This window comes from Carassius gibelio, chromosome B10, assembly GCF_023724105.1.
Source record: "Carassius gibelio isolate Cgi1373 ecotype wild population from Czech Republic chromosome B10, carGib1.2-hapl.c, whole genome shotgun sequence".
Taxonomy (NCBI): Eukaryota; Metazoa; Chordata; class Actinopteri; order Cypriniformes; family Cyprinidae; genus Carassius; species Carassius gibelio.
Genome location: NC_068405.1, coordinates 19,752,128 through 19,766,482, shown reverse-complemented (window position 1 = coordinate 19,766,482; position 14,355 = coordinate 19,752,128). Strand labels below are relative to the sequence as shown.

The 14,355-nt window shown below is 37.7% G+C and overlaps 2 protein-coding genes across 2 annotated transcripts; both read right to left on the bottom strand.

The window, feature by feature from the left end:
• Positions 1–79: 79 nt before the first annotated feature.
• On the bottom strand, positions 80–6,573 carry LOC127966688 (SAM domain-containing protein SAMSN-1). Its single transcript, XM_052567860.1, has 8 exons — positions 6,372–6,573; positions 6,067–6,141; positions 5,849–5,974; positions 4,570–4,690; positions 4,220–4,371; positions 3,935–4,141; positions 3,647–3,797; positions 80–1,787 (listed from the first exon to the last, which is right to left on the bottom strand). The coding sequence occupies exons 1-8, from the start codon at positions 6,423–6,425 to the stop codon at positions 1,606–1,608; spliced, it is 1,068 nt and encodes a 355-aa protein (XP_052423820.1). The 5' UTR covers positions 6,426–6,573; the 3' UTR covers positions 80–1,605.
• A 514-nt stretch (positions 6,574–7,087) lies between these two features.
• On the bottom strand, positions 7,088–12,170 carry LOC127966686 (uncharacterized). The gene is made up of 9 exons (XM_052567854.1): positions 12,035–12,170; positions 10,931–11,068; positions 10,558–10,622; positions 10,074–10,111; positions 9,551–9,631; positions 9,143–9,237; positions 8,895–8,957; positions 7,728–7,851; positions 7,088–7,635 (listed from the first exon to the last, which is right to left on the bottom strand). Exons 1-9 carry the CDS (start codon positions 12,056–12,058, stop codon positions 7,229–7,231), a joined length of 1,035 nt encoding a protein of 344 aa, XP_052423814.1. The 5' UTR covers positions 12,059–12,170; the 3' UTR covers positions 7,088–7,228.
• Between the last annotated feature and the right edge of the window lie 2,185 nt (positions 12,171–14,355).

Here is a 14,355-nt window from a genome sequence, read left to right as displayed (position 1 = left end):
ACGTTATAACTGAGTGTTACCGAGCTCATCACTTTTAGTTTATGGAAGCCACTGATATATATATAATAAATGAAATTAGTATGATACAAAGATATCTTTTTATTGCATGAAAATAATGCATTTGTAATCTCAACAGTTTGTTGTTTCGTCTAGTATCTGCAAGGCAAAGTTTATACGGTTTACAAGAGCAAAGCTTCACCACTTTCAACATATTTACAGTATATTTACATGTCATCTTTAATATCTATCAGTGTCCATGATGTGATAATCCAGTGTCCAGGGGCGTCGGACTGTGGGGGGTAAAGGGTACCGAGGCAGGAGGGGTGGAGGTTTAGAAGTCAGTTTGCTATACATACATATACATGCACTAACATTTGTATAGCATTTTTGTACAAATAAAAAAGTTCCTGTGCAAACCTAAACTTGTAGTTAGGCACTGGTTTGGTATAAAATAAAAAAAAAAGTCATTTTCATGCTGTGCAGGGCCCCACCACCCCTCTCGCATCAATGTAAATGGTACGACCCGCTGTTCAGGTACTTCTTCAACAGAACTGCGGTGAATCAGTTAATGAGATGAGACAGGAGCTGAGTTAGCCGTGATATGAACTACGAAGACAGGGGCAGTCATGTCTTTCCTTAAGAAAGGACAATCAGGGGCTCAAAACGAAAAGAAGATTAAAGAGAGAAAGGCAAATGAGGGCAAGCAGTTGCTTACTCAGTTTTTTAAAAAGAAAGGTGAGCTCCGAATGCATCATCGAGCATTGACGTTGTTTTAACATAAATATCTACTCTTGGAGGAGTTCTCCCCAGAGTCAGAACAGAAGTTTACAAAATCTAACACCCGCGAAAACACAGATCGTTAGCGCCAATTTTACCACATTGTTATGCAAATTAGCTCGCGCACGTTCTTACATTAAGTACAAGATTGTTCTCAGTTTAATGCCCATCTTAATGATTGAAAATGACTTATTTAAAAACGTAATTGAAAGGCTGAATGTCTAGTTTGGCGGTTAGTGTGCCCTATGATTCTATAGTCTGCATTTATTTTAAACAGACAAATAATCAGCAATTAACTTGTACTTAGCCTACACTTTAAAAAAGGTGTATTGTGACGACAAAGGATATTCTAGCAACCATTTGAAGCCATATATTTCAGTTTCAGACCCTGCAGCAGCAGACCCCTCATCATTGCCAGGTGAAAGCAGTGACCATGAGACAAGGTGAGCTTTTAGCGGAATTGCCTGTTTTAACACTTAGTAATGAAGTGTTGAGAAGAAATAAGCAAAATGGGTGCATTGTTATTGTACACATTTAAACTTTAAAGGAATAGTTCACCCAAAAATTAAATTCTGTCATTTACTCTCCCTCAAGTTGTTCCAAACCTATATGATTTGGGGGCCCAGCAAGATGGTTTTTTACCCAGGGTCCAAAATTTGGTGCTACGCCCCTGCCAGTGTCGTCAGAGACACCTTAATGCAACCGCTTTGAAACACAAAGGCTGCTTTACGCAGTCAAATATACAGTAGGTTGTGGCTGGCGGGTAATAGTCCTTGCACCCACCAGAGGCAGGCGAGGCCAGTTGAACAGCATTATGCAGGGCTGTGGTTATGCTTGGTTTGCAGGTGGGCTGAGAGGGGCCGGCTGGGTCTCTGTGTCCTCTTTACTGTTGTCTGAACAGTCAGATCCTATATAACAGCCCGAGTCTCTTGGACAGTCGTTTAGTTCGGCTTGGACTTCTACAGTGGGAGATTTGGGCTCTTCATCTTTCTCTCTGTGGCTTTGATTATCTGTATTAGAAAATAAGAAGACCGACACAGACGTCACGATAATGTCATCAGACGATTGTGTATGAATATTCATGCAGTACTTGGAAGTATGTTTTCATAACATGCAACACACGCAATGTTTTTTCTGTGTATTGCAGCATTTGATGCCGTCTGTGAGGTGCGGCTAAACTTCTGAAATTAAAAGACGGATACCCACACAAACTCACTGCTCAACACGCTTCCTGTTGGGTTTTTCATATGCAAAAAACTGGCCTCAATGACAATCACTTTTTCCACTAGCAGTGTTGTTTTTTGGTTTTTACATCAAACTAGTCTAAAATGATTTTATATAATAATTAATTTAAACATATTACAATATAGTATTCATTTAAATGTGAGTATGTGTGTGTGTGTGTGTATATATATATATATATATATATATATATATATATATATACATATACACACACACACAAACAACTGGTAAAGTATTGAACACGTCACCATTTTTCTCTGGAAATATATTTATAAAGGTGCTGTTCACATGAAATTTTCACCAGATGTTGGTAGCAACTGGAAAAAAATACAAATAAGTTCAGAAATTAAGTTTTGTGTAATAAAATGGAATGACTCAGGGAAACAGTATTGAAAACGCTTACTGAAATGTATTTATTACTTTGGACAAAAGCCTTTGTTAGTCATGACAGCTTCTGGTTCTGTGTGCCTCTTCAATGAACTCTGATCTTTAGTTTTTCTTACTGCAATCGTGGTGAGCGTGTATACAGGCCACGGCGGTTGAGTGCATTTCTTGCTGTGGTCTTTGAAACAATTGTACCTGCTAACTCCAGATCTTTCTGAAGATCTCCACAAGTGGTCTTTGGCTTTTAGAAAACTCTTCTGATAGTCTTTTTCACTGCTCGGTCAGAAATCTTGCGAGGAGCACCTGGTCGAGACTGGTTTATGGTGAAATTATGTTCTTTCCACTTTCAGATCATGGAAATCATTATGTTTTGCAACATAAGTTGTGAAGGTCTTGAGAGAGCTCTTTGCTTTTCACCATCATGAAAAGTTTCTTGTGTGAGACGTTGGTCATGACACACCTTTTTATAGGCCCTCAGTCGAAACTAAACCAACTAATAATAATTTCCACTGACGAAGGGCAGGATTGCTTTCTAATTACTGATTGCGGTCTTGGCTTTCCATGCTTTTTTGCAACTCCCTTTCTTCTTTTAAACACATTTGAACATCTAATTTAAAATCAATATACAGTATATAAAATGTTTAAATGTATTTTTTATCACATCTTTTGTTTGATTAAATGTCCCATTATGACAACCATTTTAATTCATTTAATTTTATTCAAATATAATTAAAATATCTTACTAGTCCTCTTTATTCAATCCTTGTTTTGTGTTCCATTTATGTCATGGCCATTTGTTCAAATGTTGAATATTTTTATTTTCTAAAATATTAAAATATTTTACATTATGTAAAATGTATTTAAAAAAAATGTATGTATTTGTTTTTTTTTAACACTTACTTGTATTTTATCTCATCTTTGTTTTGTTTTCAATTTTTATGTCACTAAGGTTATCAGACACTTGGGTGGAAAGGAAGTAGATTTTTATCTGAGGAAAAACGTGTGAAAAGTAGTGTTTTCAACCTTTCGCTTCACCCGTGTGGCTTTGATGAGGTTTGTATTCGAGCTTCTAAAACTCGAGCTGATGTGCTCATCCTACATCAGCGTCTAAACTGTGTGAACATTTCTATAAAAGCTAAAATGCAAAAAGGCTCTTGGAAACCAAGATTGCACCATCAATGTGCCGTTTCCTGGAATCTATTAATATTTTGATGACTTCTGATGTTCTTCACCCACTTACATTCAGGGTCCTGCAGGTATTCTGCCGCCAACAGCAGCCGGTGTCGGTGTTCAGGATCAGTCACATTGAGCTCTACGAGATGCTGCTCCTTCAAATCCCGAAGATCTTCCACCGTCTGATACCCATTCAACATCAAAGATGAAATGTGCTCCTGTGGAAACATTTTTGTCTGTTAAAGTAGCTCAACTAAATCAGATAATACCTTACATCCTGTTTTTGAGGATGTGAATCTGTGGGTATAATAAGCTTAATCATCAGCTTTAGTATTTAATTAGACATTTCAAGGACCTCCAAATTGAGTCTTTCCAGAAGTTCCAGAAGATTTTTGGGTCGGGGTCTTCTGCTCCTCCGGTGAGAACGAATCCTCGGTTCTGGCGCTCTTTCTTCCACCAGCACGTCAACGTAGATGAACTTAAAGCTTCCTATTTTACCGTTCAACATCCCAGTCCAGATTCCCATTGGAGGTTTGCTGATGATATCAATCATATCTCCCACCTTACAAACCAAAACAAACACATGTTAATAGCTCTGAGTTAGTTTTTTAATTCCTGAACATCTCAGGTTGGTTTTTACCTTTAGTTTGAGAGACTCTGTGTCATATGGACTGGGAACGAAGTCGGTGTGAACTTTGGCTCTTCCACAGAACTGGCCCGTGTAGGGCACATCTTCTTCTAAACGAAGGCTGTCCCGGTTATTACAACCCTCAGAGCCGCTGGTCACACCACCTAAAGCATCAGGCAATGCAAAAACAACCAGTAAACCTCAAAACACGTGGCTGAAATGTCAAAAGCACACCTGCACCAAAATGTCAATTGGGTAAGCAGTACATTTTCAATTCTGTGACCGCTCTGTTTTGCTCTTTAAAACACAGATTAGACCCGTGATCCATATAATAAATGGTCTTCTAGTTTGATTCAGCTTACTAGATGAACTCTGGCCGCTGTGTAAGCTGAACAAACTCTCTACGGAGTTACTGGAGTGGTTGCAGCCTTTGGCCAACGTGCCGTCCACGACTTCAGACACCGCAGCTTCTTTATCCTCGGCCTGTGAAAAACATCAGGGAAAGTCTCAGGCAAGAGTCCCAACCAAAACGTATACGTGACAGGTCTTCAGGTAGCAAATCAGGTCGTGTCAGGCCACGGGGCGCTCGAGAGAGCAAAGTCTTTAATCCGCGAGAGCTGAACTGCCATTTTTACCTCAGACATGAGACCTGCGTGTAATCCGCCCACATGAGCTCCTCAGAAACTTGTTATTGTACAGCAGCAAAATAAAGATTCACCACTTTATAAATGAGCTTTAAATAAATGAGAAAACTAAAGAGAGGTTATGGCTTTTTGCTTTACTACTGTACCTCAGATGTTTACTCAGGATAAACATAGTAGAAATTATTTTCTGTCTTTTTTATTGATGTTTAGAGAATCAGCTCCCCTAAATGACCAAAAACCTCACATGCATTATAGTGTCTTCTTGCTGAGGAAAACTTTTGAAAGGATCTAAGAAAAAAAAAGGCTGAATATTGGTCTTTTCTTTACACAAATTCTATTTTATAACTCTTGGAATATAGCACACACTCCTTTTATGGACACCATCAACCATAGACCCCACTATTAAACATAAAAAAAAAAATTTTTTTGTGTTTGTAGAATGAAACCTTTGAAGAGATAGTCCACCAAGAAAAAATTCTGTCATTTATTCCCAATAACTTTGTTTCAAACCTTTATGACTTTTTTTGCAACACAAAATATTACATTTTGAAGAATGTTGGAAACCTAATGGTTTTGGTTCCCATTGACTTCCAATATAAGGCCAAAAAGTGCTATGAAACCCAAACATTTCGGTTACCAACATTCTTCTATTTTCTATTTGGTCTTATGGTCCACAGAACAAAGAAATGCATACAGGTTTTGAACAACATGATGAGAGTACTTTCATTTCAGTTCCCACTGACTTCTATTGTATACAATGAAAATCAATGGGAACTACCGACATTCTATAAAATATCTTCTTTTGTGTTCCACAGGAGAAAGAAATGTAAGCTTGGAATGACATGAGGTTGAGGAAACGATGACCAACTCTCATCTCTTTAAAGAACCCAAAAGCCAGTACAACATTGTTAATTGATTAGAAGAGCATTGGTTGCTAAACCTAAAGAAACTTTAAGGTACTGTAAGTTTTGATGTTGACTGTCAAGCAAGCGCTCACCATTTCCTCTGACAGGGCTTTGGTGTATTTCCTGCCCATCTTTCTACGCATGGTCAATGAGATGTTCTTCATCTTCTTCCCGAGACCTCCTGATTTACTGGGATCCACCTCAGCAGCTTCCACAGGCTACAGAGACACACATGGAGCTCGGTATGGGAGATTTCAGAGAGCCGCTTTTTATATATGCTTACATAAAAAACAAAAGAAACCAAACTCACCGGATTTTCTACATTCTCTTCTGTTTTGACCTGGGTGGGCTGCTGTCTGTCGAAAATCCCAAAACTGGTGGAACGCTGAATCAAAATGAAGAGATAAAATAGGTTAAAGTGGTCCGCACCTGTAAACAGTCTTGATTGCATCTCGATTTTCACACCATAATCTCGCGGTCACAGAAGAGATCACTGATGGTCACTAAAGATGACAGATTTTCATGTTTCATAAGAGTAACTGTTAGCTGAGCGCACTCAATACTTGAGTAATGTATCATTTCACCACAACAGATGGACAAGGTGTTTTCTTTTACCTTGGGTTTGTTCCTTGATTTGTCAGAGACGTTGGATGGTTTCCTTTGAAGCATTCTGCCGACAATCTCAAAATGTTTTTCTCTTAATTTCTCCTGACACAAAGCTGCTCAGCTCTTATTGAAGTCACCCGCACTGGCCTGAAGCAGCTCACACATGCAGTCGTGTCTAAACACACTTCCTCAACCGCACACAGGATGTGAGCGTCTACTCTGACATCTCTAATCAGTGGCTTTAAAGTGTCTCTTCAAGACAAAATAATGCGTCCTTATCACCGTGACAATCTTTTGGAGCAACACCTGGAACTAAGGTTATTCTGGTGTAATTTATATGATCTGTAGAAATAAGTCATATAATTAATTGAGCTTTTTTTTTTATCATCAGTTAATTTAAAAAAGGGGTCAGTGAGATTTTTTTATATTTTTGGAAGAAGCCTCTTATGCTAACTGTTCCTTTTGATAAATTCATTGTGTCCTTATGTTTCAAAGACCCCAAAATAGAAACATTACACGCTGTATATCTGATAACATTTTAATGTTACATGTTCAAAAATTATTTTTGTGATATAAAACCAAGGTGTATTGTTTATTTTCTCATTTACTTTTTACTTTTTTGTTTTTAACAAGTACGCACCACAAATAGGCCTATTTTGTTATCTTGTTGCTCAAGGAGAACATTACCATTTAAAATATATTTTAAAAAAAGACTACACCTTGATTTAAAAAGCTCTCTTCTCCCATATTTAGTATTTTTTAGAAATCTCCATATCACCAGCACATGAAACATTGGATGCTGCCTGTTCTCCAGCATGTGATGCTGTTAATCTTGTGTGTACTTTCAACAGGAAGTGCAGCTCTGATCAGCGTCTCACCAGAGGGTCCGGAGCGTCCAGGTCCGTGACGGAGTGGGTGATCCACCTGTCTTGCTGCTCTCGTTTGTAGGGGTCCAGTCGGTGGAAGAGCTCCTCGTATTTCTCCCAGTCCGTGTCTCTGGGGAGGGTGAAGTTGAAGTTGTACATGACTTGTTCGGCTGTTGACCTGTGGCAGGTGTGTGTGGACGTGTCCCACGCTGGAGAATACGCCATGGGGCTCCAGTACTCCTGAAAGAGTCCTGGACTCCAAGAAGCCTCTGTTTCTGCTCTATCAATGTCTTTATCCTGCAGGGGCTGCTGGGATTGCTGTGTGGATGCTCTTGTGTGCTTCTTCTCAGCTTTTTTGGTCAGATTGATGCACGTTATAACAGGACTGTGACCCTTTCCATTGGATTCTGTCAAATTATGAAAAAAGGAACTAATATGGATGATGCAGCTTTTTTGTTTTATTCTGTTCACGCGAGGAAATGGTTATTTAGGTTCTCACCATCAGGTTCTGTGTGCTTTCTTGACTCCTCTGTGGCACTTTGACCTCCCTTTTTCCCTCCCACTAGTTTCTGGATCTTCTTCAGCGTACCTTGCGCCTCATCTTCACTCTCTGACCTTCTGGCCTGAAATGAAGAGGCATTGGGGAATTACAGCACATGAAGGAGATCAGAGATGCCTCAATCTGCCTCAAGATCAGCACACACAAGATTCTACAGACTGCTGGGGATTCTGGGTAATACTAAAGCTCTGCCCTCAGGCTCTGACCTTATTAGAAGCCTTTCACAGATGTGCATTCTTACACTGACATGTCATTTGAGTTCCTCATAATCTGACCTCAATATCCGTGTAAAGCCTGAGACACTCGTTTTATCTTTGTATTGACCGTTTAATAGTATATGCTTAATTTCTCTATTTTTTAATTTAGATTACCCAAATGTAATCTTTACAAATAATAATTAATTGTCACAAAAAGTTATCTTTAGAAAATCTCAAAATTCTAATTCTGTACAGTATAATGTTATGCCAAAATTTTTAATTATTAATTTATTTTTAATGTTTTTTGTAACTTATTTAAAATAGCACAGAATTTTACAACTGATAAATTTAAAATGATAACGTTTAAATTTTAGTGTTTTATTACAATTTTTATTTTAAACAAAATTATGAAGTTGTAATATTATCCAAGTAATATTTATTTTTAAATGATTAATGTTAGTTTTTGTTATATATATATATATATATATATATATATATATATATATATATATATATATATATATATATATATATATATATATATTTAAACAAAATAATATTGCATTTTTATATCAGTCACTTTTTTTCTAAAATATAAAACTTATGTAAAAAAGAAATTGTAATGTAAAGTTACTTTTTTAATGTAACGTTATTCGACTTCTATTACCCATAAATACTTGTGCATTTCTATTATTTTATTAATTTGATTTAATTTTCTGCAAAAAAAGGTTAATCCATTATGCATCATTTTTCATATTTTCCCCTCAAAATTAGTATGGGCAATGTTAAAAATCTGGACTCAGCCGAAAGTGAAGGGCGGTATTCAACACAAAATCATAACAGACATTTGTCCACAATAAATTGCAATAACCATTGAAAAGTTGAGGAAGTCGTCATTGAAGAAACTCACCAAGTCTTGCTGTCTGCATTCAGAGTTTTCTCTGTTGGGATTCCAGGCTTCATAATTCACACCCTGTGAATTAAGTGCAATAATACACAGATGACTGAATCACATTAGATTAATGGAGAATTTAATCATTGAGAAATGTATCCTGTATTATCAAGAGAAACATTTTATGGATGGCAGGGTTTGATGTGTTTGTCTAATTATAGTAATATTGCACATTATTTTTTTTCTGTATTGCTGCTATATGTTACCTGGACTGAAGGATTTTTAAAAGTCTTCTCTGAATTCATCCGCTCATCTTTCTCTTCTCCACTGTGTTTTGACCGGTGGTGATCTTTGACCATCTCTAGATTAAAATACAGCACAATTCAGCTCAAGCCCTGGATTTATGAAAATTCACACTTCAGATTCAAATTGGAACTTGGGAAGTCTGGGGAAGAGAGAGTGACCCTGAACACTTTTATCTGACTCTCAGTGAATCAGTCTGAGCCCACATCAAATCCTCTGTTTCACATGGGCTTTTGGAATTGCTTTGTGTCGTCACTGATCTAATCCACTAAGACCGTTTGACACACACAGCTCTCTCTGACTCTCTCGAGCCCACCACACTTCCTCAAACTAACAAAACACACTCACTGCAGCTTCTTTAGACCTGTTACCTGTGTTCGAATGGTTCTTGCTGTGTACCAAGCCGTCTTTTTTCCTTGTGGACGGCCAGTGGGCATCAGACTCTGTATGATCTATCAGAGATAATAACGGGTTATTTTAAAAGCAAAACATGGAAGGCAAATGAAACAGTGTTATCGAGAGGCACCGCCGCCAAGTAGGTCAGCAGGACTGGCATTAGGGTAACAGTGCTCAAAAATACAAGGCAGAAGAGCTTTGCTGGAATTCAGTGGGTCAAATACAATAAAGTTTAGTCCTTAATCCTGAAACAAGGCACACACATAAAAAAAAAATGCATAATGCTTAATGCTACGGTTCCAGACAGATGAAGTCCTGGATGGAATAACTGACCCCAGGATTATGAATTTGACAGACCTTTACACTCTATGACACTTTGTTTTATGACTAGCAGTGTTATTAATATTGTAGTATTAGGCAAGTGGTTTACATTTTTAATGAACTGTGAGGGAAAGCAGCAAGGAATTCTGGGTATTCACTCAAAACAAACTGACAAACCTGTAGTCTCATCTTCAGATGTGGATAGTAATTGGGACCTGTTAAGTAAAAGAGAAACTGCGTGAGAGAAATAATAATAAAAAAAAATAATTCAGACTGATTCACTCAGTCAATTCTCTCAATTTCTGTTATTCATTTTCTTCTTCTTCCTCTGTAACTGTTACATGACTTGTTTTGGTCAAAACTGAGCTATTTTGCAAGCAAAATCATTACCAGTATATGATGCTTCAGCAGGGACAGGTCTGACATTGGTTTAAACAGGTGAGTTAAAACAGTAACTAAATCCCTCATGCTCAATTAATATAATCCTAATCCAGCTCTCTCATTTTCTCATAAAACACAGCATACGGCCCTGATGCAAATAATCCACACTGACAGTCTACCTTTATGTTATAATTCTCCTAAAGTGTAATTTTGAGAAATGTATTAACATGATATACAGGTCTTGAAATATCATTTACAGACCAAAAGATCCAGAACTTACTTTCTCTTTGCCTTTTCCAAAATCTTATTTTCTTGAGTCTTACTTGTGGGAGTCTCTGGAAGCTTCTAGAATAAAATGTATAAATAGAATATATTTAGTGCATCATGATATCTGACACATCATATGTCCATGACCTCATGCAGTATTTTATCTGGATAAAAAGTCCTGCTGGGATTTAGGTAATTTCCTAATGAGTGCGACCTGCTGTACCCCACGCACGTCACTCACAGATTAATCAGCAGTTATACAGGAGGCAGCACTTTTCCATATTAATATTTTCGTCAATGTCACATCAGACATAACTGCAGCTCGGTGTCTCATGTAAGAGCATGTGATTTCCCTTGCATTTCTAGGCACGTGCGGATGAACCCACCATGTTGATGCAGGGCTCAGATCCACTCCACACACTAATGTTCTTCACAGGGTTGGGACTGGGCAGCCTTCTTGGTAATAAATCTTGAGTGTTCTGGCCAATCTGAGCCGCCTCGTACAGGCTGTCTGTAGAACCATCCTGTACCAAACACAAAATAAGAATATTTATTCTAAGTAATATGAGCCTTTTTTTTTTTTTAACAAGTCATACTCCACTAATTATTATTGTTATTAATATTAGATTAATTTTTTTAGCAATTCCACTTCTAATAATATCTATAATATATTATTGTTTGTATTATTTGTAATACTAGTATATTGTTGTATACATTTAGTTTATTATTGTTTATATTATTTTACAATTATCCATATTGCTATTATTAATCTCCAACATACTCATCATATGCACAATATTTCTGCAATTATACAATAACTATGTAATAGATGTGTGATCTTAGATTTTTACAGCTATGAAAACCAGGTATGAGTTGTCCAGAGACCTTATTCATTCATGTTCAGGAGCTACGGTCAGTTGTTGGATGATTCTATCAGGATTCGGGGAATGTAGTGGCCTCTCAGGACCTTCAGAGGTGCTGTTGTGCCCCTGATCTATGAATAGGATATTTTCCTTTCTGCCGATCCATGATCTGCTGTAAGGAGCTCTCTGTCTCTCAGTAATCCTTACCTAACGTTTCCATACAATCCCACTTTCTCTCGGCATAAGATAATGTCATGATATCTGCAGCTAAAATTAGCATTTTAGCAACTTTTTCAGAAAAACTGGTTTGTAATATAAAAGTTTCAAGTACTTACTTGAGTATATTAAACCACTGTTGTTACACAAATGTAAAAGTACAGCTCAAGTTGACCCAACACCAGTGGAATCAAGGATCTAATCTTGTTCTTCTACCGACAGAGACACAGATAATCAGTTCAATCTGATATGGCATACAGTCGGCCGGCGTGAATCAATTCAGATCATGAGATGTCCAACTCTCATTTCTTTGAATCCTCTAGAATAGCTGATATATATATATATAAAAAAACATATCCATATCCAACTGTCCAATGCATATAAAAGAATGAGCAAGAAACTTTCTCTTACCAAAGTAAAGCAGAAGAGGTTCATTTTCCAAGTCTTAGTCTGTGTCCTTGCGGCTTCACTCACTTTAATCAGAGAGTTGCATATATGTGAGAGAGTGTGTGAGCTCTCACACACAAAGAGCGCTGGGATTGAGTGGCTGTTGTACTGTCTGTGGACTCACAGATTAATGCAAGTTGAAAATCCCTCCCATAATCCAATAGCAGCAGTGGGCCGTCACTCTTTAGGTGCCCCGGCACTGCCTGCTAATGAGCTGCAAATACCCCAACGTTCCCATCAAAGCAAACGTGCTGTCCATGTGCTGTCAGTGGAGGACAGCAGGACACGAGGCAGAGGTGGACAGCCCTTTGACATGATTTCTGTTGGGTTTGTAGTTGCATTATTTGAGTATTGAAAAGTGCATTTTGCAGAGTGAGTTTGGCCTATACAGAGAAATTACTGGCAAAGTTATATTTGGACTTTTATGACTTTAAATTAAATGCTGTCTCGGTTACAATAAGAGACTTTTGACCAGTGGTGTATCAACGTGTTAAACAAGATATTACCATTGTAAGGTAAGTATTAAAAAGAAAACTGAATCCATAAAATTTTCAAAAGATTTTTTTTATTTCCATGGTACTTAATTGCATTTGGCTCTTATTGTTTTCAACACAACATTAGTCAGGTCCAGCTGGTTTATTTTTGATTATGGACCATAAGTACTTTTCTTATACTCATCCTGGAAAAAGTTAAGGTAAGTAAGGTAAGTCAAGGTAAGTCGGTCACAGAAGATCTGTCCTGTTGATTGAAATAGTGAAAGTGAATGCCTAAACACTTCTCAAATGGAAATGTTTCATGATCATGAAGGTTTCGAGCTTGTAGGCTTCTTGAAGTATGTACAGGAGCATCTCAATAAATCAGAATGTTGTGGGAAAGTTTATTTCAGTAATTCAACTCAAATTGTGAAACTTGTGTATTAAATAAATTCAATGCATACAAACTGAAGTAGTTTAAGTCTTTGGTTCATTTAATCTTGATGATTTGGGCATTTAACAAAAACCCACCAATTCATCTCAACAAATTAGAACATGGTGACATGTCAATCAGCTAACCAACTCAAAACAAAGGTTTCCTGAGCCTTCAAAATGGTCTCTCAGTTTGGTTTACTAGGCTACACAATCATGGGGAAGACACTGATCTGACAGTAGTCCAGAAGACAATCACTGACACCCTTCACAAGGAGGGTAAGCCACAAACATGAATTGCCAGAGAAGCTGGCTGTTCACAGAGTGCTGTATCCAAGCATGTTGACAGAAAGTTAAGTGGTAGGAAAAAATGTGGAAAAAAAAGACGCACAACCAACTTACAGAACTGCAGCTTTATGAGGATTGTCAATCAAACTGGATTCAAGAATTTGAGTGAACTGCACAAGGAATGAACTGAGGCTGGGGTCAAGGCATCAAGAACCACCACACACAGACGTGTCAAGGAATTTGCTGAACCACAGACAACGTCAGAGGCATCTTACCTGAGCTAAGGAGAAGAAGAACTGGACTGTTGCCCAGTGGTCCAAAGTGCTTTTTTCAGATGAGAGCAAGTTTTTTTTATTTCATTTCGAAACCAAAGTCCTAGAGTCTGGAGGAAGGGTGGAGAAGCTCATAGCCCAAGTTGCTTGAAGTCCAGTGTTAAGTTTCCACAGTCTGTGATGATTTGGGGAACAATGTCATCTGCTGGTGTTGGTCCATTGTGTTTCATTGTGAAAACCAAAGTCACAACACCAGTTTACCAAGAAATTTTGGAGAACTTCGTGCTTTCTTCTGCGGACCAGCTTTTTGAAGATGCTGATTTTATTTTCCAGCAGGATTTGGCCCCTGCCCACACTGCCAAAAGCACCAAAAGTTGGTTAAATGACCATGGTGTTGGTGTGCTTGACCTGGCCAGCAAACTCACCAGACTTAAAGTAATGTCAAGAGGAAAATGAGAAACAAGAGACCAAAAACAATGGAGAGGAGCTGAAGGCCACTGGCTAAGAAACCTGGGCTTCCAGACCACCTCAGCAGTGGCACAAACTGATCACCTCTATGCCTCACAAAACTGAGGCAGTAATTAAAGCAGAAGGAGCCCTTTCCAAGTATTGAGTACATGCACAGTAAATTAACATACTTCCCAGAAGGCCAACAATTCACTAAAAAAAGTTTTTTTGTTGGGTATTTTTTTAAATGTGAGCCAAAATCATCACAATTAAAAGAACCAAAGACTTAAACTACTTCAGTCTGTGTGCGTTGAATTTATTTAATACACAAAATTCACAATTTGAGTTGAATTGCTGAAATAAATAAATAAAC